Source organism: Fundulus heteroclitus, chromosome 3, assembly GCF_011125445.2.
Source record: "Fundulus heteroclitus isolate FHET01 chromosome 3, MU-UCD_Fhet_4.1, whole genome shotgun sequence".
In the NCBI taxonomy this organism is placed as follows: domain Eukaryota; kingdom Metazoa; phylum Chordata; class Actinopteri; order Cyprinodontiformes; family Fundulidae; genus Fundulus; species Fundulus heteroclitus.
Window position 1 is genome coordinate 28358890 of NC_046363.1, and position 27604 is coordinate 28386493.

General features: G+C 40.3%; 1 protein-coding gene across 1 annotated transcript in view; it reads left to right on the forward strand.

The window, feature by feature from the left end:
* The window catches only part of clcn1b (chloride channel, voltage-sensitive 1b), a 52035-nt gene that overhangs the window by 9652 nt on the left and 14779 nt on the right, over nt 1-27604 (forward strand). Inside the window, exons 2-11 of the mRNA XM_036135120.1 lie at nt 10144-10369; nt 11872-12003; nt 12132-12260; nt 12446-12579; nt 12966-13043; nt 17327-17405; nt 19913-20038; nt 24854-24938; nt 25296-25397; nt 25877-25961. Coding sequence (XP_035991013.1) covers nt 10144-10369; nt 11872-12003; nt 12132-12260; nt 12446-12579; nt 12966-13043; nt 17327-17405; nt 19913-20038; nt 24854-24938; nt 25296-25397; nt 25877-25961 — 1176 coding nt within the window. The remainder of the gene's footprint in view (nt 1-10143; nt 10370-11871; nt 12004-12131; nt 12261-12445; nt 12580-12965; nt 13044-17326; nt 17406-19912; nt 20039-24853; nt 24939-25295; nt 25398-25876; nt 25962-27604) is intronic.

Sequence of the window (27604 nt, forward strand, 5' to 3'; positions counted from 1 at the left end):
CATCAGTGAGTGGGTCAGATTTTATCATTAACCTTGTTCCACGGGACGGGACTGTAACTGTTTTAGGCCCTCGCTGCACACAGAATCTTATTCAACTCTCCTATGAGCATAAAGAGGGAGAGTTTACCTACTGAACAACTCACAGAAACCCACTGTACATTTATGAATATGCTGCTTTCCCTCATAAGAGATGCAGGAATTAGTTTTAGTTTTTTTTTGTTTTTTTATTAACTCTCAATGTCATGGTGCCCTTTAAGCCTCTGCTGTTTTCAGCAGCTCCTGCTGTGGCCGAAGCACCTCCTCTTCTTCAGTGTGCAGTGTTTCTTGGTGGGTTTATTTTTTAAGTTTGCTTGAGTTTGTTGAGCTCTATGGAAAATAAATAATCAGCTGAAATCCAGGAACTCGTCCAGGCCTCTAGCCAGCGCTAAAATGCTGAGTCATCGTTCATTTCTTTCAGGGTTTGGCTCCTCATTCATATACGTCTTTAAATTAGCAACATATATTGAATCGCAGCATCAATGTTTGCGTAATTGCAATGTTATTTGGTACGTCCTAATAATCAAAGGGACACATGTCGATGCTCTGCGTGCGGTTTAGTTAATTGCACATTTTGACAGACTTTCCCTGGCTTGTTGCATAAACCTGCTAAAAGTTTCAGTCATCAACAAGCGAAAGCTTAGAGAAAGTGGTGGGGAAATTGTTTAGCCCATTTCATCAAGATTTCAAAGGGTCTCTAAAGTTTTTATGTGGACCTTTGTGGCATTTTGATTTATTTTCAATCCTGTTTGCATTTTTCCGGAAGGAATTAGATTTTTAAACCTGAGTAAAATATAGTATATTGGTCTGAAACAGTCATAAATTTCAAGCATTGCTTTTTCTTATTTTGATCATTATGGCTTCCAGTCAATTAGAATCCTAAACTCAGTTTTTCAGAAAGTTAGTCAGACAGAAAGTTTACATGTTACATGAGACTAATAAAAAATCTTTTTCAAAGCAGAAAAATGGTCATGGCCATGTTAAAAGCTATAAGCTAGGAGACCTTTACTGATTTAACAGTCGTCCAGCAAATAGTTATTGGCACAACAGGTGATTGCTTGAGTGGAAGGAGAAATTTAGAAGATTGTGAAGTGCAGTCTATTCATAAGTTTAAAGGGGATTCATGAGGTGTAGGTTTGCGGCTAAATCTGTGCTTCCTGAATCACCACTGGAGACGTATCCAGAACATTGGCTGGAGTTGTCTTGTGTTTAACCACTCCTGAACTAGCGCATAATCACAAAAGTCTTACCTGGCCTATAAGGACAAGGACTTAAAAGCTTGTTCATTCAAAGTCCTCTTTTCAGAATAAAGTACATTTTGCATTTTGTCTTGAAATCTAAGTTCATGAGTCTGGAGGAAGAGTGGAGTCTAGCTTAAATCGCATCCTGGGAACACTTCTACATTTAGTGAAAAATGATGTGGTCTAGTTTAAACCTCCATACAGCGACTTTTAGGCTTGGCTGAATGTGTAGTCGTCTGAATGCCACAGATCTGAATAAAATATGATCAAAGGTTGTCCAGATTACTTAGGATCAGAAATATTCTGATATTTAGCACTGAATAAGAAGCCTAGACCAACCCCAACCCCGCCCTATATTTTCTCACAGTGCTTGTATGCACCAAAAACAGGGTTTATCAGGTCTGAGGTCAGCTCAGCTGTTTACTAGGGATTTTCAGATGAACCTTCTGCTTCTCCTTGCTGATAAGCTTTACAGAGATGCTGATTTAATTTTTCAACAGGTTCTTCACCCCTCCAAAAGTACCAATATGGCCAGGGGGTCTCTGTAATCGACTGGGTTGTAATCTCACCTGCTCTCACCTGATTGCCTTTAGAGGATCAATGTATTGTGAGGAAGAAGATGAGAAACACCCGAGCCAACAGTGCATGCTGCTTTTAAAGCAACCCGGACTTCTCTAACACCCACAAAGAGCCTCAGGCTTAAGCAATATTTAAATTTTCTGAGAATCAGGGTTTTCATTAGCCAAAAGCCATAATTATCTAAAGCAAGCAAACTCTTGTGTAATACAATATGAGTTTCACTTTTAAGTAGAATTAATTAGATAAATACACTTTTCTGTGGCATTTTAATTGAATAATATGGATCTGTAAATCTGACCTAAAAGGATCCTAAACTAAAGAAATAAACCTGTTTGTCCAAAAACAAATATTTAGAATGTCATAATTAGATCTTTGGTCACCAGCAGTCTGGTGCAAAGACATATTTTGTGCATATATATTGGATTATGGAAGAAATACAAAAAAAAAACTAAGATGATGCAGTTTTACAGACATGAAAATAGTGTTTTAGGATAACGGTCACATACAAGCTGAAAATCCACATGCAGGCTCATATTAGACGATAGCAGAGACAGCGTTTTCTGAGGAAACCAAAACAAGCTTTACTTCTTACCAGCATCCTCAAATCGTTCTTCAGAGCCGTAGTCGAGGACATGTCAACGTACTGCGTCCAGCTGCAGTTTTACAACAGGACCAACCCTGCAGAAGACAGTGAGGGGAGCTGAGAGTCGTTGGTGCGTCCCTGCCCCTTGTCCTGGATCCGGTTCAAAGGAGCAGGGCTCTGAACATTCACAGAGACTCCTCATGACTTCTCTGTGAAGTCCATGAACTGCTGCCATCGGGCTAACGCCACCACTCCATCAGATGCATAACCACTGGACCACCGGGCTCAATGTTAAACCGCCTATAAGATTCTCCAGCCTCCATTATTGCGCTTATTTTATATGGTTTATGTATTTGTGCTTTATCTAGTTACTGTTTTTTTTCTCCATTAAAATGAGAAACTTGCTCTTTCGTTATGGTGTATGCTCTCCGGTGTGCAAGGAAATAATAAAAAAAAATTGGATCCCTTAGGTGGTGTTATAAATCTTTGCATAATGCTTTCTTTCTGTTTCCTAAAGAAGTGAGTTTTCTGGAGGAATTATTCATTTGTCTCATATCCTTTATATTTTAAGCTCACACTAGTGCTATAAACTATCATGTAGGTAAAACAGGTAAAACGACTGAACAGAAAACCAGGGAGACACCTTTTAAGACTTTAAAATCTGATTCCTTGGCAGCAAAACACAAAGAAATTAATGTTTCAGACTTTTGCCCTGTACTTTTTTAATCATATCTAAATCAAAGGGGAATAGTTTAAGATTTTCCATTTTCCTTCTCCAGTTAGGTTTGCCAAAAGCAAAACAAAAGGGGCTTCAGTTGCTACAAAATAACTGGTCCAAATGTCCAGCGTGTTGCAGATAGGCCTGGCTGCCTTCATGGTTCCTCAGAGATATTCAAGGAAGAAATAATTAAAACCACAAGGAGCTATTACGAGGGGTATCATGTTGCAATGAAACAAATATATGTCGCGCAGGAAGATATTTAAAAAGAGAGGCCTCGTTTTATAGGACAGGGCTGGAAAAGTAAATCCAGATTTGTGAGAGCCAAAGAGAACTGTTGCAACATCGCTCTAAAGTGTGAGAACATTGAGACAAAATGGTTAGCGAATCAATTCAGGGCCCTGTTTTATTTGTTGTTTCTTTTCTGTGCAACGAGCCTACAAGGTCAACTGCTGACACAATGTATACACAGGGCTGAAAGAAAGTAAAGTGACCCGGGAGGAATTAATCCTGGCTGTAGCTGCCTTCTCACGCTGCCACCAGCTCATTGGTTCAACTTCTATCACTGCCTTGTCGAAGGGTTTAGATACAATGACAAACCTCAGTTTATTTTATTCAGATTTAATGAGACGAATCATCACAATGTGGCCTATTACTGTGAAAAGGAAAGAAAATGATACATGATTTTCAAATAAAAAAATAAATTAAAAAAATCAACACTTTTGCTGCAATTACAGCTGTTTGTTTTGCACAATGAAGACGCTGAAAGCTTTCTCTATTCTTCGCTTTAAAATAGCTCAAGTTTAGTCAATTTGAATGGAGAGCACATCAATGTGAGGATAATTTCCTCAGTTGGATTTAGTTCTGGTTTTTAACTATACCGTTCTAACACAAAGATATGCATTGCCCTAAACCAGGGGTACTGAACTCACTCACAGGCGGTGTCAAAACTTGAAACGCCGATACTTTTCGAGATAAACATTCTAAACGTCTTGTTGAATAATTAAAATAGCCAGGATTTATCAGAAATGTGTACAGATGGACAAATCCACCTTTTCCTATAAAGAGCCTGTTGCAGTGTATTATGGGATATGTAGTATGATTGGTGTGGGCTCTATGATAATACATATATCCTATTTCTCATAGGTCTAAGGTAATGGGATGTATATTAATACAAACAGGCCACAGGCTTTAGGCTATTAAAATGTCTGATCTAAATTACTTTATTGTCGCTCAGGCTGTGTGTTCAGGGCCGTTGTCCTTATTGAAAGCAAATCTCTAGCCCAGCCTCAAGTCTTTTATAGTTTCTAGCAGGTTTTCTTGCAGAATATTTAGTGTATACATCAACTATGGTCAGCTTGATTATCCCTGTTGAAGAAAAGCCTCCCCAAACCGTGATGCTGCCACCACCATATTTCACCTTAGAGATGGTCTGTCCAGGGTTGGTGTGTTCGTATTTCACATTTAGGCAAATATTTTCAAATTTCTTCTCATCTGACCAGAGCACCTTCCCATAAATAAAATTGACCAAAGACAATAAGGTGTCTGTTTGTTATTTCATAATAATGTAGAAATGCAGGAAGATAATAAATACTTCTCTAGCAAAACAGTACTGACAGCTTGTTTAAATTCTCCCAGCTTTGGTTCTTCACATTTACATCACCTATGTTTAGAAAAAAAAATAAAGCTCACATGGCATCTATAAGTAGACCAGAACCTATAAAAAATGTTCTTATCATGGCTGCTAAAAATTGTAAAAAACTAATCTGAAGAGATTAAAATGTCACAGGAGCAGCCTTAAGAAAAGATACAGTGCGTTTTACATGGACAATAATGGATAAATCGGGGAAAAAAAATAATGTGTGACCTGTGGTTCATTAAATATGTTAAACAAAAAGACAATAACAAAACACAAAAGACATAAAAAATGAGTTCACACTGTTCAAGGTTTCTTGAGAGGATTACATGCTGCCTTTTTGTAGCGCAATCCGTGAAATGAGCACCCTCAGGTAGGGTTGAGTTCATAAGGTGTAAAAAGACTCATTTCAGATTTCATATATACATATATATTTCTACATTAGTCACAAATAGACTTTTGTCAAATGCAGGCACTATGCAGAATATGTTGTAAATCACCTGGAGAGGTTTAAGACATCATTTAAATTACTTGCACGGCTTTCTTTCAATGTACTGTAGAGTTAATCTAACAAGGTGCGTTCCACATGTTTCTGCTCCTGGTCCAAAAAATTACCAGTAACAGCAGCTTGTGAGCCAAGTTATCGCTTCTAACGTCTAAAGCCTCACGCGATACAATCTCTTGGTTTGTGTCTGTCTTCACAGAGCTGTCACTTCACCCCCTTATGCCACTCAGGTGCAGAGTACGAAACCTCCTGGTTTAAACCAGTTTAACTGGGCTCCACAGTCAGCTGTAGGATATTTAGAGGTCTCTGGGTCCTTTAGTCCGTTTACTTATTTCTAACCACATTTATCAGGGGCGACCGTCCTGTACCCGGTGGGTTGTTGGTTAGAACAGGGGTCTTCGGGCCCGGTGTATGGCAGCCCTGCTTCTGTCAGTCTGACCTGGAGTAGCTGTGGCTACAATGAAGCTCACCAGCGTCAGTGTGTATGAATGACTGAATGTGGCGGTTTGGGGTCCTAGTAATTGTTAAAGTGCTTAACAAGTTCAGGTCGTTTACCGTTCACCATTTTATCCAGGTTTTACTATTGGTCCCTTCCTACTTTCTATCTGGAATCAGTAACAAGCCATTTCACACACATATTCATCCTTGCCTGTGCTATGCCTAGTTTGACTTCTTGACTTTGAAGGAAAAGACTTCGGAAAAGGCAACAATAACAAATTGATCATTGTGCTACAGTATTAAGCCTGTAGTTTTAATGATAGTGTTTTCTTAAGAGGGAAGTTCAGATTTTTTTTTAAGGTAAAATCTTCCATGTTATCGGTAATCTGCAGCAGAAGATGTCAGCTCACCTTGAGGTTGTTGAAAGTCGAAAAATCTTGCAGTGGTGGAAGCTAATAAGCTCATCAAAAGTAAGCGGCAACTGTTTCGGGTGACTTCTTTAGCACTTCTGACCAAAAATGTTCACATCAGTCCACGATTTCCATCCATCCATCCATTTTCTTACTCGCTTTATCCCTAATGGGGTCGCGAGGGGTGCTGGTGCCTGTCTCAATGGGCGAGAGGCGGGGTACACCCTGGACAGGTCGCCAGTCTGTCACAGGGCTACACAGAGACAGACAGGACAGACAACCATTCATGCACACACTCACACCTAAGGAAAATTTAGAGAGACCAATTAACCTGACAGTCATGTTTTTGGACTGTGGGAGGAAGCTGGAGTGAACCTACGCATGCACAGGGAGAACATGCAGACTCCATGCAGAAAGACCCAGGGTTGTCCACGATTTGGTTGAATCAATTGGTCAGTTTGTTGCCTTTTTTAGCCCAAAAATGTCTGGGCTCCTATGAGGCAGAACCTGCTGGATGCTATCACAACAGCGACATGACGGCTACGAGGATGATTCCCACATTGTCAACCGATGATTGCAAATAATTTGCTCATATCTTCTGTAAGGAAACGTGACTCCAACAAATAGGGCTTAAAAGTAGGAGGTTTTTGTAGTTATTTTTGGCTTGATCAAGAGTTAGATAGAGGTAACTAAACAGGGCTAGAACCACAATCGTGGTGTAGTATAATATCTTAAAGCAGTGAGATTTGATGTTTTTTACGATTATTGTTTTCTAAAATTTATCAAAATGCTTAACTACAGGGAGGAATAAACTGCAGAGGTTTAGGTATTAAATGGCAACATGGTACCTCATGGTACAAAAGGAAGTATGAAGGGGAGAAGGAATGAATTGACCCTAAACCCATGGAGGCTAGTGAACCATCTCTTTGAAAAGGGCCAAATCGGTTGAATAGATGCAAAGCTGGGCACATCTGGCTATAAAGTTGCTCTATAAATTACTTCCCAAATAATTCCCAAACATAATATGGTACATGGCTTGTACTTTAGCACCTTAACTAGTCAGACGACCCCAAAGCGCTTTACACCACAGTCAGTCATTTACACATTCACACCCAGATGGTGGTGAGCCATGTTAGCAGCCACAGAAAGAACAATTCGCCTGCTTTTCACTGCTATAAGGCACGGGAGGTGAAATGTTCCTTCTTCTGATGGCCGTTCCCAGGTTCCTGGTGTTACTGTCCCTGGTTTCGATGGCGCCTGGTGCCAGCAGCTGTTTGATGATGTTGATGGATTAGCGTATCCGTGTTAATGTGTAGCATATCAGTGTTGGTTGGTGGTGAGCTGGTCTGCAGAGTTTGATGGAGGACAGAGCAGCAACAGAGCCGCTGCCACATCATGGCGAAGACAACTGATGAAGAACAGGTAAAGACACGAGGACCAAAAGGGTCCGATTCAGATGGAGGCTGACTTTATCTGATCCTTTTTATTTACTCTCAACAGCCTTTTTCAACTCTACTAATCTGAGGAAATGACCAATTTTATGTGTTTTTTTTTTTACATGACAAATACATTTGCTCTCCACAAAGCTGTACTGTTTCTTGCTGGTTAATAGATAATCATTTCTGATTTACTTACATACTGGACATTTTTACACATTTTAACCACACCGTCAACAACTGATTTTAATTAAGTTGATTAATTCTTAAATTGGGTGTTATAAATGGCCAGTTATTTTTTTCTTCATGTCAGAAGATAACGTCTACTGACTTAGTATTAAGACTGATAATGAAAACGCGTGAGCAAATTGTTTCCTATTTTTACATAAAAATACAAAACTTGATCAATCTGACCAAAAGAAATTGCCACTTCAAATATTTTCACATTAATTCTTTGATTTTCTGATCTTAGATTTGATTTGATTGATTAATTGACTTTTTGGATGTTATGGCCAAACGCTTCCGTTTTAATTTGATCAGACAACAGGATTTTTTTTTTTTTTTTTTTTTTTTTTTTTTACAAAAATGTAGGTATTGTCAATGATTGCATTTGGAAAACTGTCCTTTTTATGTTGCTTCTGGAGTTGTTTCTTCTTCCTCTCTGCATCTTTAAGCCCATGCTGGTACAGGACTCATTTCCCTGTGGACAAACACTCTCTCAGTCTTACCAGCTTCAGCCAGCATCATCACCCAGTTTTTGCTTTCGTTCTGGGATTAATTATCACGTTTTACAATGAAAAACACTTTCATGTCTAGGACGCTGAGACCTCCTCAGCAGTAAGACAACGTTCCCATGGTGTTTACACTACAGATAATTGTTTGAACGGTTGAACTCGGCGCCTTCAGACATCTAGTATCCAAAGATGTACCAGACTTGTGGAGGATCACAATCATCTGCCGGATATCTTCTCTGATTCATTTTCTTTTCCATAATGTCACATAAGGAAACAATGTGCTTAAATTGTGCACATTCAAATATATTTACAGCAGGCCTTGCGGTTTACTCAAATGAGGAGAATCAGATGCTTCAATGCTTTGGCATAATCATCTAGACTGCCCAAATGGTTTAAAGGTATAGTGATGTTTGTGAATGCAAATGTCTCCTAATATTTCTTTTTTTTTTTAGCATCTAGCAAACACTTTTGTCAATCCTAACTGACCTAAAAGGTTTAGTCTGATTTAAAATAAGACAGCAGATTTTTTTCCTGTTTTGTGTTGCACCATTTAGCTAAATAAATAAATAAATAAACTACCTGCTATTTGAAATATTAATGACGTAAAATGTATGATTTTCTTTCCACTGTAACACTCTGAATTCACTCTAAATGCATATATATGACCCGCAAACGCTTCCATATTAAATCCCAATTAGCCTCTTGACTTAAAATGACTGAAAACATGTTTAAAACCCAGGATAAAACTCAGATTATTAGTTTTGGGGATGTGTAAGTCATGTTTTTACGAGGACGAGTCAGAAATCCTGTCAGGGAGGCAGCTGATGCTCTGAATTGCGGTTCGTTATTCGTGGTGTTTAGCGAGAGTTAAAATAACTCATTAGACGATTTAGAGACATCAAAGGTTTTCCAAAGCCTCCGGCTGTAACTGCATGGCCACCTGCTATGTGGTGCGTTTATGTATTAATTATAAACTTCTATTATAGTCCCTTTGTCATGTGTTTGTGGTGAGTCAGTCATCACAGTGGGGCTGTTTGTTAAAGGAAATCGTCGCAGCTGAGGAGAATCTTGTCCCCGTCAGCCTGAAACGTCTCTGAGCAGATGAGCTTGCAGGATTGTCCCTGCACCTTTATTTTGTGACTTCAGAGGAGAGGTATGTGCCTGGAAGCTGAGCTTGCATCCTGCAGGGCCTCGTGCTTGGATCTGTCAGCTCTCCTTTCCTGTGTGAACATGAGACAGAAATGTGTGGCAGCCGGCCCTCCTTATGATTTTCTAGCTCGAGGGGTGGGATGCATGTGATCCGCAGGGCTCAGTTGCAGCCCGGAGCCTCGTCGGGATCTGCAGCGTTTTACTGCTCCTACGGTTTTATCGAGTGCTATGCAAACCGATCGCGGGGTGTCATGTTTTCTGGCCCCCGGTGTGTATGCCGGGTCCTGAGGTTGTAGGTGTAAAGCAGGCGCACAGTCGGAGGATGAAGACGTGTCATGTGTTTTTTTTTTTTTTTTCCTCCAGGATGTCCTCCTTAGGCTCCTGTCCAGCCTCCGCTTCCACTCAGGGAGGGGTTTTTCCATTCTCGATGCCATATTTGTCTATTTTTGTCTGTCGAGGTATTCAGGCTGATGTGTATCCCTTTCACACAAGGCGCGTATTCACATCTCTTTCTTGTAATCCCAAGACTCACAGCAGTAGATCTCATTTTATTCCTCTCCAATCCCCCTCCTCCCCCGCCTCCATCCCGCTTATTTCTCCACAACTTGTTTCTGCAAACATAAGATTTTCTTGGCAGTGTTTTTTTTGTGTGTCTCAGAGCTTGCCCCTGTGTTACAGCTGTACGGCGAGTACAGGGAGCAGCTGGGAAACTTTGCCCGACGGGAGGCCGCCCGCCTGCTCACAGAGAGACAATGGAGAAGACAAGCCGGGGAAAACAACTCAGCCGCGGGCCGCAGGGGCCACGGCCGGCGCCATCATCTTCATCAAAACCCTGCCATCCTGGAGTCCCATCAAAGCCACGGCTCCTCCACCAAGAAGCCTCAGCCCTACTCCAAATGCCAAGGTGAGCAACTTTTTTTTTTTTTTTTTTTTTTAAATCTGCGGCCTGATTTCTGCTCCTCCATTTGCCATAGTTGCATTTGACTTTATTGAAAACACAACTCTTTAATCGCGCAGCTCTGCCATGACTGAACATTTAATGTACAGCATCGGTTTCTGAATGCTTTGCACATTATGATTTTACATGCCACACGATGAGCTCATAAAATGTGATACGCCGCTTTAATACCACCGGGACTTAAGGTAGAATTTTAAGCCACCGATATCAGGATGACTCCGATGACCTGACGCAGTCAGGCAGATGAAAAACAAAATGTACAGGCGTCTTCAATAAATTTGAATAAGTATTAGAAGGAGGCTTGTTTAAATGTACGTTTTAGAAATAGCAACCATTGAGCAAATATAAAGTATACATTCCATCAAGCTCATATTGCTGCGTTAAAAATGTTGTTTTTATTGATCTTATGTAATATTCTAATCTTAAATGTCATGTTTTTATTTGTTGTGAGTGGAAAGTCATCATAATTATCAGAAACAGACGTCAATCTGTGTGTAATTAATCTGTATAATGTGCTTCGCTTGGTGAATTGGAGTACTGAAATAAATTAACTTTTCTATAATTACGTAATGTATTGAGTGAGTCTAAATAGCTTTGGTAGAGCATGAAAACAGTTTTTAACTAATGGTATAATGCTTAAGTATTCATACCCCTCGGACATTTCTGTCACGTTTTACCCAGAAACCCCAATTTGCATCGCGGCTTATGTGATACTCGGATAACCCTAAATAAAATCCAGTGGAAGCAATTGAACTTTGTTAGTCCCCTAAATAGTAAACAGAGTCCCACTGTGTGTATCTTAATCTGGGGTTTGGAGTGGCAAGACATGTGATATTGTTGAAAATAAGCCATTAGATGTTGTGTTTGCATTTGTTTGTAAGGCACATAGCGAACATGTGGTTGAAGGCGCTCTGGTTATGAGTATCCTTTTGGCTTGCATGCATGACGCTGTGTGCAGTGGAAAACTAACACTGCACATCAACATGGACACGCCACAAACCTGTTTTTGTACCTAATCCACTCTATAATCTGTATACCAGGATACTTTAATTATGTCAAATGAGTCAGATCTTTATTTGGTAACCCAAACACTCCAGAGAACCTACCGGTTACACGATGATTGCCCCTGCAATGGTAATGTGAACCTCAGGTCATTTGTTAGGTTTATTAACATACCCAAATAATTGTTTTTCTTAAATGTAAACAAAATTAGACTCTTTAATATTGTTTTTTTCTTTTTTTGTTCATTGACTTGGATTGTACACTTTCTTTAACGTGTCCCTAAACTTGCAATTAACTTAAATAATTCAGAGTTTTTAATTATTCTTCACCCTAAACCATGATCATACTGACTGGAGTCAATCGTAGATCCATTTATAAAGACTGCAGTTTAATCGCTTGATACAAACATTTAAATGTGACTCAGCGATTTCGTCCATCTGACCCAGACTGTTTGGCTCGAGTGAGGCGGTACATTGTGACGAAGATGGGGGAGGACTGGATTTTCTTGATTCTGCTGGGTCTGACCATGGCTCTGGTCAGCTGGAGCATGGACTATGCCAGTGCCAAGAGCCTACAAGGTATCACTGGTCACATTCACTCACATTCTAACTGTTAAATCTGTATTTTCATTTTACTGCAGCAGCTATTTACCATGCTTATGCTCATATGTAGTTGTAAAATCTGAAGTTGCTCTTCTGTGTTTCAGCCTACAAATGGATACATGGGGAGCTTAAGGGCAATGTGGCGCTCCAGTACCTAGCCTGGGTTACATATCCCATAATCCTCATCGTTTTTTCCTCGCTCTTCTGTCACCTGGTTTCCCCTCAGGCCATCGGTTAGCTCTCCACACCTCTTTCTACCTCTGCTCTGTCTTGCATTTTATCTCCTGCTTCATTTCCATTTCTCTCCTTGTTTTTAAGTTAATAAAACGTAACATCAGGTTTACTTATGGTGACTAAACAGTGGTTTCTCACCGTAATCTGTCCTCTCCTTGGCGTTGTCTTTGTTTTTTGCTGACAGGTTCTGGTATTCCCGAGCTTAAAACCATCCTGAGAGGTGTGGTGCTGAAGGAGTATCTGACCCTCAAAGCCTTCATAGCTAAAGTCATCGGCCTGACTGCTGCTCTTGGCAGTGGGATGCCAGTGGGCAAAGAGGTTAACAGACTCACTTTTTAACCTCTTTACCTTAAGGGTTGCTCTGTCACCGTACATCTGTTATGGATCAGCACCCATCCTCTAGTCATGTCTTTCTCTATCCCTCTGTCTGCACTTTTATTCAAGCCTGTGAGTAATAAATCAACTTCTGTCAAGTTTCCCCGGCGCTCCCTCGTCCCACGGGACCGAGGCAAATTATTCAAGTCCTCCACAACGGAGTACATTCATTTTCTCCATTACTGTAGCAGGGCAGCTGTCACATCCAAGCAATTACTCACTGATTTATCTGTTCTGATGCACGTCCCAGTTTGGGCCCTCGGTTTTACAAAAATTGGTCTGTGTGAATAACAAGCGCAATGCCGCTAATGTCCTTCCATCACCTCCAGGGTCCATTCGTCCACATTGCCAGTATCTGTGCCGCGGTGCTGAGTCGATTCATGTCCATCTTCTCTGGCGTGTACGAGGTAAGCTGAAGACCCGAGCAAGGAGCTGGACTTTGATCCACTCGTTTACTGAAACACAGTCCAAATGCCGAAGTAGAGGAGCAATGCTGGGTTCATACGGTGCTTCGCAAAAGTAGTCATAGCGCATTTACGTTACAAGTATTTTATTAAGACTTCCTGTGACAGACCAACAAAGGCAGTGTATAACTGTGAAGCAAAGGAGGATGAGAAAAGAAACATGTTTTGCAAATTTGAAAATGAGGCGTACATTAGGGCTGGATGATATAGAAAAAAAGTATATAGATAAAATAAAAATCATATTGATAAATATCGATAATTAGCAAAAAATTCAAATTGTGTTTTAAGTGCAGCCTTGGCCTTTTTATGCTGTTGCTTAATGACCTATTTCCCTATAAAGTCAACCCTTTATTCTACCAAATCTTTACCAAAATTGCAAGAGCTTTAAAAAAGAATGCGTGCTCTCTGAACTCTTTGAAGGGGGCGGGTTTTAGGGGGGTGGAGCGTTCCTGGGTCTGTGTTTGTGATTGGCTGGGAGGATGTAATGATGTAATATTAAACTACATGAAAGGAAGGAACACTTTTCTCCTATTGAACTCTTTATTGACCTTTTTTTTAACACCACACGTCAATTGATCGGTGTATATTGTTATTGAATTATCGTCCGGCCTTAGCGTACGTCTTTGTTTGTTTTCGTTCATCTTTTTGGCTTGCACACAAGATGCTGTGTTTGGAGGAAAACTGATAGAGCCCATCATCCTAAGCCACCATCAAACATGGTGGTGGTAGCATCATGCTGAGGAAATACTTTTTTTCACTAGGGAAAGGGAACCTGGAGAGAATTGGATGGAGATAAATACAAACAATCCTGGAAGAAACCCAGTTGGAGGCTGCAAAAGACTAGAGACTGGTTCAAAGGTTTACCTTGCAGTAAATAAGATTAAACATAAAGCCAGAGACAGACCTGAATGGTTTAAACCAAATAGTATTCATCTGCTGGAATGGACCAGTCAAAGTTGAACCCTAAGCCCAACTGAGAACCTCTGGCAATGTTTGAAATTAGCTTTTCTTTGGGGCTTTCCATTTGATCAGGCTGAGCTCCAGCTACTTAGGAAAGACAAAGTATCCCTCTCTAGGTACATAGAGCTGGTAGAGACATGTCTCGCAAAAACCTGTGGATGTCTGAGATGTTTCTATAAAATATTCACTTCTGGAGGCCAAATTAAAAACAATCTATCCAGTAGAAATCTTTTGAAAGCCATTCATCATTCTCCTTCTACTTCACATTTATGTGCTACTCTATATTGGTTTATCAGGTAAAATCAAGTCCATGTCATCAATGCTTTAGCTAGGCACCTGGCTTTGATGCATTATATGTGTTATTGTCTTTGTTGAAGTTACAGGGTTCCCACCTAAAAGTCTGTCTTTTTAAATCTGTAAAACCATGTTGTATATGCAACAAGTATTCAGGTCTGCACATGGGCTCAGTGGGGATGAAGTCATTGCTCCAAAAGCAACATAAAAAGCAGATCCCGGTTTGCAAATGCATTTAGGGACAAAGACACTGATTTTCTAGACACGTCCTGAGGTCTGATGAAATTCAGATTAAGGTTTTTGGGGGTCCCTAATGACCATCGTTACACATGGAATAAAGACGGGGAAGTTGCAAGCCAGAAAATAACATGTCCTCTGTTAAGTACAATACCAAGGAATTCAGACCAAAGAGTTGCAGTTCAGCTTTATAGAGACAACACCTGAATGATTTGTATGTGAAAAGGGGGGACCGGAAAAGCTTGATACGTCTCCTTTAAGACACATAAACAAAAGCCCTAAAAGGTTGTTGCAGCTATTTGTGTTGTCACTGATCTTGTCAAAGTGGCTTTTTTTTTTTCCAGTGAACTATTTATGTTTGACCTGTTAGCCTCAAAATGGGAACCCCGTAATTTATTCACTGTGTGCATATGTGTGTGTTTGTGTCTGTCTGTCCTGCACCCCCAACCCCTCGTCTGTCCGCTCTTTGTTTTGATTGCCTCTCACACTCTGTCAGTGTTTGTGTCTGTATTAATAGTATGACCATGATGTCTGGCATGTGTATTAACAGTGACCTCCCATGTCCCTGTCTCCCTCCTCCCCCATTCTCCTCCTCTTGGTGTTCTGGCTCCACCCCCCCGCTTGCCTGTTTCCCCCCTAATCCACCCTTTTTTACACCTAACCCCAGAATGACATCCGTAACAAGGACCTGCTGGTGTGTGCATGTGCTGTGGGAGTGGCCACCTGTTTTGCTGCTCCTATAGGAGGCAAGTCCCACTCAACCACTCAGACACAAGTCTTGGGACAGCTTTGTCCTCCTCAAGAGACACATTTTTATTTATTTTTTTTTATCTCTGTCAATAGCTACGACACAGATAATTACAGAGGTTATTGTCTTTGATCAGTAATAGCTCTGCAGCTTGGATCATAAGAGTTTGCAAACATTTTCTGGGAGGAAATGACTCTGGTTTTCTTTTCTTTTCATGATTTGCAATCAGCTGCCAGCCTTAACTCAAACCATGGCCAGATACACCCACAATACTATTAATTTATATTAATTCCCCATGTGTGCAAATATAACACTGACCTCCTATACAGCCACTATGAGGATAAACTATTTGTTAGAATATGAGCGATGTTGTGATTGCATCATGCGGACCTGATGCAGCGGAAACATAGTCCATGTTTATAATGTAAATAAAAAAGAGGAAAAGTTTTAAAACTTTAAGAGCAACGGCTATAATTTAGGTACATTTTGTCCCAATGCAATATGGGAAAAGAGTTTTTCATGGCCGTCAAAATTGGTAAATTAAGCGTGCTTCGAGATTCAGCAGCTTCTAGGACCATTTTAAGTGGCAATAACTTAAATTATTAGTTTTTGTATGGCTGTGTCAGTCTCTTACAGGAAATCAGATTTTTTTTCTTCAGAACTTCACTGCAGCTCTTTATAGAAATCTCGCTTATTTTTAAAATTTCAGTCAGATTGAAGTCTGGATTTTGACCGGGCCGTTGCAACCACTTGATTATTTTTATTTTTGCAATCTGCTGTCTATTTGTTGCTTTGTTTATTATTAACATGTTACACACCCAGTGTTGGTCAAGTTTTAGTTGACAGACAGATGGCCTCACATTTGACCCTACAAAGAAGCAGAGCTGGATGCAGAGGTGTAGACTCTGTAAATGCCAGGTACCTGGGTCACCTGACAGCAAGACAAGGCCCAGAAATCTCTACTTTGGTCTCATCTGACCAAAGCACATTGTTCTAGAAGTGCTGTGTCAGATGCAGCTTTGTAAGGAAAAGTTTTGCTGCTATTTCATGTTGGAAAGAAAAACTGTTGCATCTCTGGCAACTCTTTTAAATAACTTTTTCAGCCACTTTTTTTTTATGCTTTACTGGTCATGAATATATACCATTTAAGATGCTAACTGAGGCCTGTAGGGTCGGAGCTTTCCGTGGTCTGGCCTTGTGATGGATTTACTGATAAGTTTCAAGTAGTCTGGAAATAGATGCTGCCAGATACACAAGCAGGAAGACTTGCTTCTCTAGGTTATTGCTGATGTCTTTCTGCCCTGACACTGTCTAAATATCCAGGTGTATGCTCCAGACCAGCATACTGCAGAAAGTCCTGCTCTTCTAGAGATGATTACACCTGTTTGTGATCAGCTATGTACGTTTATTTAGCAACGGCTATCCGATACGTTCTGTTAAATCCTAAGAAATCAGCAATAGTGCGCTTAGTTTTTCTCATGGCTTTTTTTTCAGACTCATGGAAAAGCAATTTTTTTCCCATGACTGAACAAGGACAATATCTGTTTTTCTTACTTATTCCAAGGTCAGTCATGAAGACATAAAGTATTTATCGGCTGCTATTTGTTGCATGGGTCCAAATGTGAAGCCAATGTGGTCGTTGGATGCAATTTTTCCTTTTAATAACTTGCTTTAAATTTAGAAATTGTGCATCCTTTATCTTGTATTGCTGTATGTTCCCTCCTTGTCTGTTCTGATCACACTCTATTGAGTATTATTTATTCACTTTATTCCGTTTTGCTCCCTCACTGTCACTGTTCTCCCTCACCCCCATGTGGTTCTCCATCTTGTTCTCTCCACCTTGATCTTTTATTCCTTCTGCCTCCAACGTACCGTCCTGCCTTACTTCCCACTGTCATCCTAATTTCCTCCCCTCATCATCTTTTGGCATACATCCCCGTCTCACCTCTTTACCTCCCTCCTCTCCCTCTGTTTTCTGTGTCAGTAGAACCCATATGGTTACACAGATATACTGACTGTCGGCTGTGCCGTGGGGGTGGGATGCTGTTTCGGCACTCCACTAGGAGGTACTGTACAACCTTCACTCTGTCACTCTTCCACAGCTGTCTCACCAGCCTTCTCTCTTCACGCTGCCTAGCTTTAGGTAGACCTTGAATGTTTTTTTAAAAAAAATACAGCCATAAAAACATTTTGTGCCGCAGACTAGTCCACCACGATAAAATAGACGGATTTTTCAAGTTTGAAATAAATGAATATAATTGCATGAGAATTCATTATAAAATATAAATTTTTAATATATATATATATATATATATATATATATATATATATATATATATATATATATATATATATATATATATATATATATTCCTGCATCATTAGCAGAAAAAATAAAGAAATCTGTGTTTGCTCAATTCTTTGCTGTAACAGTGCTTCTTGGCAATAAATCTTGCACAGCTGGCAGAAGATTTACTGCTGTCTTTTTTAATACTAACATTTATATAAAAATGTCATTAAATCTGGTCTTGACAATGCTATTTTTGTTGAGTAATAAATTAGGACACCCCACATTTATTTTAATTAAATAGCTGATCCAACAGGCGCTGGAAGATCATTGTTCAGCGTTTTGAATAAGGTTTGTCCTTTTTAAATCTTGTGAGAGAGAACACCGTGGTGACATTTAAAGAGCTGTCTCAGGCCTTCAGAAACAGGATTTTAGCTGCTTTGGAATCTGGTAACGGATTTAAACCGGTCTCAGAAGAATCTAGAATCAGCCATTCCACTGTACAGATTAAAAACAGCTGCCAGCATGCCCAGATGTGGCCACACAAACAAGTTCACCCTGAAAGCAGACCGCAGGATGCTAAAAGAAGTCTTCGAAAACCCTAAGGTGACAAAATCAGACCTACAGGTTCTGTTGCTACTGTCGATGCAAAAGCACCATGAAAGAGATTGTACATGTCCAATATTTATTGAAGGTTTGTAGGGAAGAAACATTTGCACTCTTGGAAAAACACGAAGGCCACATCGAAGTTTGCCAGAGAGACCTCAGGCAAGGACCAGGACTTCTGAAAAAAAAAAATGTAATTTTCATTCAGTATAATACTGAATTATTTGGACATCATAGCAGAGGATTTGTTTGGTATAAACCAAAAACAGCATTTCAGGAAAGAAACAACCAACCGTGAAGCATGGAGGGAAATGCCTGGTGGATGCTTTACTGCAGACATGGAACTCACCATTAAATCTACCGTTTATCAGATGATGCTCGAGAACATTCATGATGAACAAACCTGAAGCTCAACTGGACCCTGTTAAAATATCATGTTACAGGGTCCAAAACCTACCAGGAAACCCACCAGGGGCTGGCTGAGCATTCAGAAATAGAAAGTGGAGAGCCAAAGCGCCAATTTTTTTGTATTTTGTAATGCTGTGGGGTGACTTCATACATTTTGTACATGTAAGACACTCTTCAAACATCTCACAGCCAATGGTGAGGAGTGGGGCAAACTTTCCGAAGGTTCTCAAATAAGTTATATCAACCAAACGAGGTAACATTAGCTGTTATGAGGCAGGGTGTACTAACTTTTTCCACAGTTGGAGTGCACATCTTTCATATGTTTTGTTTGCTGAATTAAATAGGGTTCAATCTTGCTTTTTTTAAACACAATGAATGACTTTCTATTCGAGAGGGAAAAAATAGACATAAATATTTGAACATTTCTTAATAAAGAATGGAATATTTAATGGGGTGTTCTAATTTATTCACACGACTCCCTCAACAAAATGGACAGTTTTCTTCAGGTCAGCTTTAGCCAATCTATAATCAGGATTGTGAATTATAATTAGTTTCCATTTTCTCCACTGTGAGAATTTAGCCTTTCCAAATTAGGTTATCTGGACTCTTTGAGCTTTAAAGTGACAACCTTTCATGAAATTCACAATTTTTAAAGAAAACACGTCTTAATTAGTGGAACACAAAACCTTCAGAGGTGATCCTCAGTTTCAAATAGTGCACAAAAGTAGAAAGAAATGTCTGCTATTATTCAATAGTTTGCACAAGGCTGCTGCAGGGCTCTGCCTTGTACTTCTTGAAGATTGTTGGATGTGACTGCGGCTGCATATTAAAGCTCAGCATTTGGGGCTGATTACATGCCTCCCTGACGATGGATGGCGGATAAAAGTATGTTTATTTAAAATGTATGAAACTTCTGGACACTTTCTAAATCACAAATTATTTACAACCTGACATGCACTGGTCTTAGTTTTTTCAGCCCTGTACTTTGTTAGGTTGTTTTTTTGGTTAATTTTCAGTGTTTGGTTTTTTCTAATTTCATTGTTCCTTTATATGTGTTACCGTGTGTAATTACATTTGTCAGGGTGTTTGTTAACTCCCCATGGTTCTCCGGTTGACTATAATTACTGTTTTCTGGACTCATTCTGTTTTTTGTAAACTAATCTCTGTCCTTTCTCACCTTCTCTCTCCCATCTTCTATTTCCCCTCCATCCATCCGTATGTTCTCCCTCTCTGTAATCCCACCTCCTGTCTTTCTTCCCCCTTTCTCACCAGGAGTGCTGTTCAGTATTGAGGTCACGTCTACCTACTTTGCTGTGAGGAATTACTGGCGGGGATACTTTGCTGCCACATTCAGTGCCTTCATATTCAGGGTGCTCTCTGTTTGGAACAAGGATGCTGGTGAGGAGCTAACTCCACACAAACACGCACAATCAGCTGAGGAAAGACTGCTGAAGTTGCATTTCACAAACATTTTTTTTTAGTTTGGCGTCTGAGTAGGACTTGCTGCTTTAGATGAACCACAGCCTTTTCGAGCAATTAAGAGCAAGAGCAATTCAGAAGCACTGTCCTTTGATAAAATAACATTGTTTATTACTCTGATGACAAAATGCAAACATTTCGCAGCACATATTAATTTTTATGAAATGACAAAAATATATTTTTTATCTCAAATTTAGCAGAACTTTAAAGACTTACTCTGTAGGCGTTGCATTTAAAAATATGCACGCATTTGGACAGAATTGCGACCCATATGTCATTCGATCATCTAGGGTCGGCGATTTTTCCAGAAGTTTCCTCGAGTCCCTTTTTTAATAACTGTGCATGCGCAAGACTGTCTTACCTTGCTCTTCCACTCCTCACGTTGGATTGTGTGTGAAAAAAAAAATCTCCCAAATCCATTCTGGTTTAATTTCTTTCCACTGAGTCCTTCCTCTTCTTCTTACAAACCTGAACATGGTTTACTTGTTACGACTCTCAACCATGTTCAAATTATACAGTGAGACCAGCAGAGCTACGATGAATGGCTAACACTGAAGCTAACCGCTAAGCTAACGGATACATAAACACTAGAAGTGTGCATGCGCAACCAGCAAGTGGAAACTGAAGAAACGAGCACGCACGCTGGTGTTACATAAGCGCATCTGAACGATTGCCGTGTGGGACAACCAATAGATAAGGTGATAACCCGTGAACTTGAGGGACACAGGAGAGTGAAAACAGGAACAAAACTGACCAATCCCTGCTCTTTGGGCTGAACGGCAGAGATTGGTGATAGTTTTCAATGATTTTTATGACCTCCTTTTTTTGAATACATAATGTATTAACTACTTTCAGGTGGAAGTACTATTTTACCCAGTATAACATAAAGTCTTTCTGAACAGTGTTACCAACTATAGCTTTAATCTTGTTGATAAATGTAGACGTGTGCATAAAACAAATCCTTCCTCTATTACTGGCACTTTTAGTAAAGATGTAAACAAAAGCTTTAAGGCTGTTTTAAAGACTTAGAGACCCTCAGATAATATTTCTTCTCCCATTCGCTAACAGTAATGTTTACATATTTTAACTTTTCATGACATTATTTATTTCAGTGTGTGGTGGTAAGATGAACACACTGGCGGTGTTGAAGCGTTAGTCTCCTTGAAGTTTGCATAATAAAGCTGAAAAATCTTCAGTGAGCTTCAGCTCTTTCGGCTTGTGCAAGTTTGATGTATTTCAGCTATTAAGTATCTGATTCAGCCATTGACTGATGGAAGATGTGCAGAGTGCCTCAATACTTTTTTAAGATCAACGCACATCTGCCTAACTTTAATGGACCACTCCGTTATCTTTCCCATTTTAAAAAAAATTCACAGAGAGACAGGCTTCTATGTTGAGGTCTTTTTCTACTTAGAGGAAATAGGAAGTCATGAATTACTAATTGAAAGTTCGTAGACACAGACCAAAATAAAAAGCTGAAGTATACTATACAAAAATTGCTTGGCTTATATTTATCTGATAGAAACTACTAGTGGTGTGGTGCTGCTGTTGATGCAACAGAGCTAATAATCCACCCATCTGACTATGGTTTTGCTGTTCACAAAAAAGCTTTGCTTTATTGTGAACAGCATAAAGCCCTATCCACCACTTGGACCAGTTTCTAAGTCCTCACTGCGGGAAATAATTTCCCCTCAACATGATGCTACTGTCATGTCTCTCTGTGGGGATGGTGTTCTTGATGGGATGGGTTGTGTTGGGTTTGCGCCAGACATAGCGTTTTCGTTGTTGGCCAAAAAGTTAATTTATATTGTCATCTGACAAGAACCCTTTCCTCCATACACTTGGGGAGTCGCCAACATGCTTTTTGGCAAACTCAAAACTTGCCTTCTCATTTTTAATACTAAGAAATGGATTTTTTTTTTCTCCGGCCACTTGCATAAAGCCTAGCTCTGTGGATTATTGCACGACTTATTGTGGTCCTATTGACAGATCCTCCAGTCTCTGCTGTGGAGCTCTGCAGCTCCTTCAGGGTCACCTTTGGTGTCTGTGCTGCCGCTCTGATTAATGCCCTCCTTGCCTGATTTGTGAGTTTTGGTGGGCGGCCCCCTCTCTCGGCAGCTTTGTTGCGGTATTATATGCTTTCCATTTGAAGATGATTGATCTGATTGTGCTCCAGGGGAACATCAAAGAGTTTGAATCTTTTTATAAAATGTGTGAATCTTATGTAAAATAAGATTAAAATGACATTTATATTACTGAAATATATCAAAATAGGTCAAATGCTAAGGGAGGTGAACACTTTTGTAAGGCACTGTACGATGGGTCTCACCAAGTGTCCAGACTTCCTCCCACACTCCATAAACTTGCATGTTAGGTTCACTGACTACTCTAAATATCCCTTAGGTGTGAATGCGCAGAGGTTTTGTTGTTGACCTTTTCATGCTGTACTCTTCCTCTCACCCACTGACTGCTGGATATACAGTAGGCACAATGAATCTGTAGGGACAAGTGGGTACAGATGATGGATGGCTGTCAGGGGTGCCTCTGATATTTCTTTTCCACTGAATGAATTGATTCAAATGAAAGGTTGAGTTTTTCATTTTGAGGTCATGCAGCTACAGAAAAATCTTTTGCACTAGTGGTGTCCATACATTCCTGATCAATATCTTAAGACTCCCGAAAAAGCTACAGGTATTTGCATTTTGCACAGCGAGAATGAGGCAAAGTTCTGAGAAGAGGTGAAACGTTGCAAGAAGAAGAATCTGGTGCAAGAAACAAAACAAATAGAGAACACCAATTACTTGATAATGTATGAGCTCAAAAAACATTAAAAAGACAAAATCTCTGGATAAACCTGGCTTTCATGATATTTCCTCTCATGAGCCCCTGATGGCAAAATGACATTCTGTCTTTGAATGTGGTCTGATTGTTGAGCTGCAGAAGCAAACCTTCTCACAACAATCCATCTCTTCTGAGGCAAGACAGTCATTTTATATTTCATGAAAGATCCTGAAAGGTCAAGGGACTAAAAAGTCAATTGGTAGACTCAAAAATCATCTTGCGGACCACGGAGACACAAGCATGTCCTCAACCCAATTCAGGCTCTTACAGACGCTGACTGGAGCCCAGGAACCATAAGACGGCATCACTTAAAGAGCAGAAAATGTATTTAAAGGCAACATCTCTTCCCAGACAACAAGCTTCCCCCTTTTGATTCTACAAAGGAGCAAAAAGCTTTGGACACTGAAAGCTGGAAATTGAAAGTTTTATCTTCCAACAGTACTGAGGACTCCCAAGGTTACTAGAGATCCCACTGATGATGTTTTCTACACAGCTAAAGGGAGGAGGCTCCATCGGGATCTGGGAGCCTGTTCCTGTTTAAAGATTAAAATAGCACCACAAAATAATAAAACTAACAAAATAATGTGTAAAAAGTGTTTTACATTGCCTTGCCTCCACCAGCACAGGAAGTAACAAGGTTGATCATCCCAGCATCCACTCTCCTTTCCCCTCCCCACAAGGGTGGCTGAAGCTTTTTCAAACAATTATTTTACATAAGAAAAAAAAATACATTTTAGTTGGAGTTTCTACAGTAAATTGACATGTTAGCTGCTGCCCCATTGTAGTAAAAAATTTGTTAAAACCTGTACATGCTAATATTAGCTCTGCAGCACAGCAGGCTGCCACGGGAAGTTGGAAGAGTAGTAGTAAAAAACTTGAATAAGGAAAGGAAAGTGCTTTATTTGTCATTATACATACAATAAAATTGCATAGATCAGATGGAGGGTTAACCTGAGCTGCTGCAACTGAGTGCACCGCCACTAATGGCCGACCTGACCAACATGTCTTTAGTGGTAGGGGAAACCGGAGCGCCCGGAGGAAACCTATGCAGAGGGAAACATGCAAACTCCACACAGAAAGGCCCCTGCCGATCCTGGGACTCAAACCCGATTTCAATTGCATTGAAATTAGTGTTGCGCCGATGCAATTTTTTGGCCCCGATACCGATACCCGGCTGTGCAGTATTGGCCGATACCGATACCATCTGTTTGAAATTGATGTGTGTGTGTATATGAAGAACTGCATACTACTGAGGGTAGTAGAACTTTTTATTGCTTACCTGGAATGGGTGACAATAGTTGAATAAACTTTTGGCCCTCAAAGGCCAAAATAGTGCAACATTCGTGAAATTATAACATGTATAATAGTAGTGCAACAGTAAGACAGTAAAATTACATTAATAATTGAATAATCTCTTTTAAACCCTGAGTTTTGTCTCTCAAATGCCAAAATAGTGCATCTTTCATGAACTTATATAACATGTATAATACTAGTCGGGAGAGAGAAGGCTGTGTTCAAGTGACATACAAACATCAAAATGGTATCGGTGCCCTATTTGTTGGTACTCGCCGATACTGATACCACCATTTTAGTGCTGGATTGGGGCCCCGTCCAGTACTGGTGCCGGTATCGGTGCAACACTAATTAAAACATTATATATTGTTACCAAAATATTACTCCTGGATCTCAAATGTTATCTTGCCACATGTCAACTTCCAGCATCCCTTGCTGGCCTACCATCAAAACTTTATTACAAACTTTATTGTGTGAATTGTCCTCTCCATAGTAAATAATGAGTCATGAAGTAGATGCCTGATTTCTCCATTGTTAAACTTTTTTTTTGTTCCAGAATTATGATTTTTTTTATTTCTTTTTTTCTCCCACTTTTCTCAGTCACAATCACAGCTCTATTCAAAACCAACTTCCGGATGGATTTCCCCTTTGACCTGCAGGAGTTACCAGCATTTGCAATCATAGGGTGAGGATACTTTTAATCACCTGTGTGTGTGTGTGTGTGTGTGTGTGTGTGTGTGTGTGTGTGTGTGTGTGTGTGTGTGTGTGTGTGTGTGTGTGTGTGTGTGTGTTCACTGGCTTGTTTTGCAGCTTACGTGAAGTGAACGAAAACGTTTCTGGGTCTTTTCAGTATTCCATTATGTATGGGGGGGGGATCACCTGACTTGTTGACATGCTTTCTATTTGTCAAATTTTCACTTGCTGATAAACGACTCAGTTTAGTCACTTGATTTAGCCTCCCCCGCCATTTAATGGATACGAGATGCACTTATTATTGATGAACTCACGCATGGCGTTTAAACAGCTTATCTTCTTGTTTTAGGATCTCCTGTGGCTTCCTGGGAGCCTTCTTTGTCTACTTAAACAGACAGGTGGTTCTCTTCATGAGAAGACCAACAGCTCTCACACGCTTTCTAACCCGACAGTAAGAATACAACACACACACACACACACACACACACACACTCATACCGTGTACAGATGTTGCTCTCCCGGCTGCTGCAGATTACCGTAGCGCTCGGCTCTAAAACGGCATTGATTCCAGCAGATATGGTCTCCCTGAAGCGGAAACCATTTGTGCATTTAGATCCAATTCCTCTTAATGTATCTCAGCTCTGCTCTCTAAACTCATCAGTCTCACAAAACTGGCCAGGAGAGCGAGCGAAAGCCCTAACAACCTTACACACAGTTATTCGCTCTGTGGGGAGATTCACTTATCCTCTGAGACTATGCAGTCAGGGAACATTAGGCTTTTCCATCGGGGGAGAGGTGAGCTGCAGCGCCAGGAGACTCCTACAGTCAGCGCTCGTGCAAACGCGGACACTTATTTAAATGACACGCGGCGCGGTTGGTATCTGAGAATGCCACGTTCCACATGTCTGTGTTTTTTTTGTGTACTTGCAGCCGTTTGATCTACCCAGGTGCAGTGACGCTGATCATCGCCACCTTCACGTTTCCTCCTGGGTTTGGGCAGTTCATGGCTGGAGAGGTGAGACGCAAACTCAGGGTGGAATGACAGGCTTCGGTGGACTGGGTCAGGAAAGAGTTTGGAGCCCAGTGTTGTGGTTTACAGTGTTAATAATTAGTAACAAATGGATTGGAAGGCTAAAAAAATATTGCTGCCTATCCATCTGTCCATGCATCCTTCCAATAATTGTTCTTAAAACTACCGTAAGACATAATCCCACCTTCATCTTCAGGCCTCCTCCTGGTAGGACATTCCTGAAACACCTAAAACTGTATCAACTGGCACCTGATATAAAGGAGAAGCAGCAACTGTTCTTTGAGCTCCTCCTGATTTCAAAGTCACCACCTTAATCTATAGGACACCACCTACAGTTTATGACTAAAGGTTGGCATTGAAACCTGTGGGCGGGCAGCACTAAGGGTCTGTTATTACACTCACAAATAGTCTACTTGGTAATTTCCAAATTCCTTCATGCGCTTGTTTGCCTCCAGCGAAAGTCTTACGAAATAGTTATTTGGTTAAAAAGTGACTGAATTTCGCTTTGCTGCGCTATTCTCTCCGGTTTTGTCGTTGCTGTTGTCCATTTGGATCCGTATGTTTGACGATTGCATGTGAGCTGCCAAGGGGTGTGACTTTTATTTTATTGTGATGAATTCATCTGATTGGATGAAGGAGGACACATTAAGCGCTGATTGGCTCTGGGAGAATCTTTATTTGAAAATTAGAGACCGCCACAAAGATACATGGATGTCAAAGGTGTTAGAAAGTACACTTCTGGTCAAAAGTTTGGGGTCCTTATATTTTTTTTTAATGAAAAGCACAATTTTCTTCAAATAGAATAACATTAAATTAACCAGAAACACAGTCAATTGTGGCATTCTATCTAAAATGCAGCAGCCAGCACGATCACCAGAGCTCCACAACACGGAGCTGTTGTGGGAGCAGCTTGACCGTATGATGCGTAAGAAATGTCCATCAAGCCAATCCTACCTTAGAGATCATTATCTCTAACCTTTCAATGTCTTGATTGTATTTTCTATTCATTTTGCAACTCATTTGATTGATAAAATGTGAGTTTACTTGGAAAAGGATGACATTTTTTTGGGCGACCCTAAGCTTTTCAAGAGTACTTTTGCCTTACGCACTCATCTGTCCGTCACCCCACAACATCGAAACATTAAAAATGGGAAGCCTACACCAAAAAAAAAAACAAAAAAAAACACATCAAATAAACCAAAATGGAATGGGATTGCTGAAAAAAACAAAGGTCAGACACATTTTATGAGAGAACAGATGTGATAACCACTTTGTATTTTGTAATTTATATTCAGTTTCCACACTAATTTCCCTGCTATTTTGATGGCAGCTGGGTCCGAGGGGCCCCTACTGACGAGTCGCCAGTGGCTGAACATCGATCAGCTCTGTAAAATCCCAGCTTTGCCTTTGGCCTGAGTTCTCTCTTCACAACAACAGACCAGTACAGTGACTGCCACACAGGAATTAGTCTCCGTCTCCTGTTCTTTAATAAAACTGCCTACAAACAGGACCGTGGGAAACCAAAATTTTACTTCAAACCTAGAGGCACCAGCCAACTTGTTTCTGTGAGGAAAAAAATGGCCCATTCTTTGCATATTAGACAGATAAAAAGAAACTAGAAATGGCAT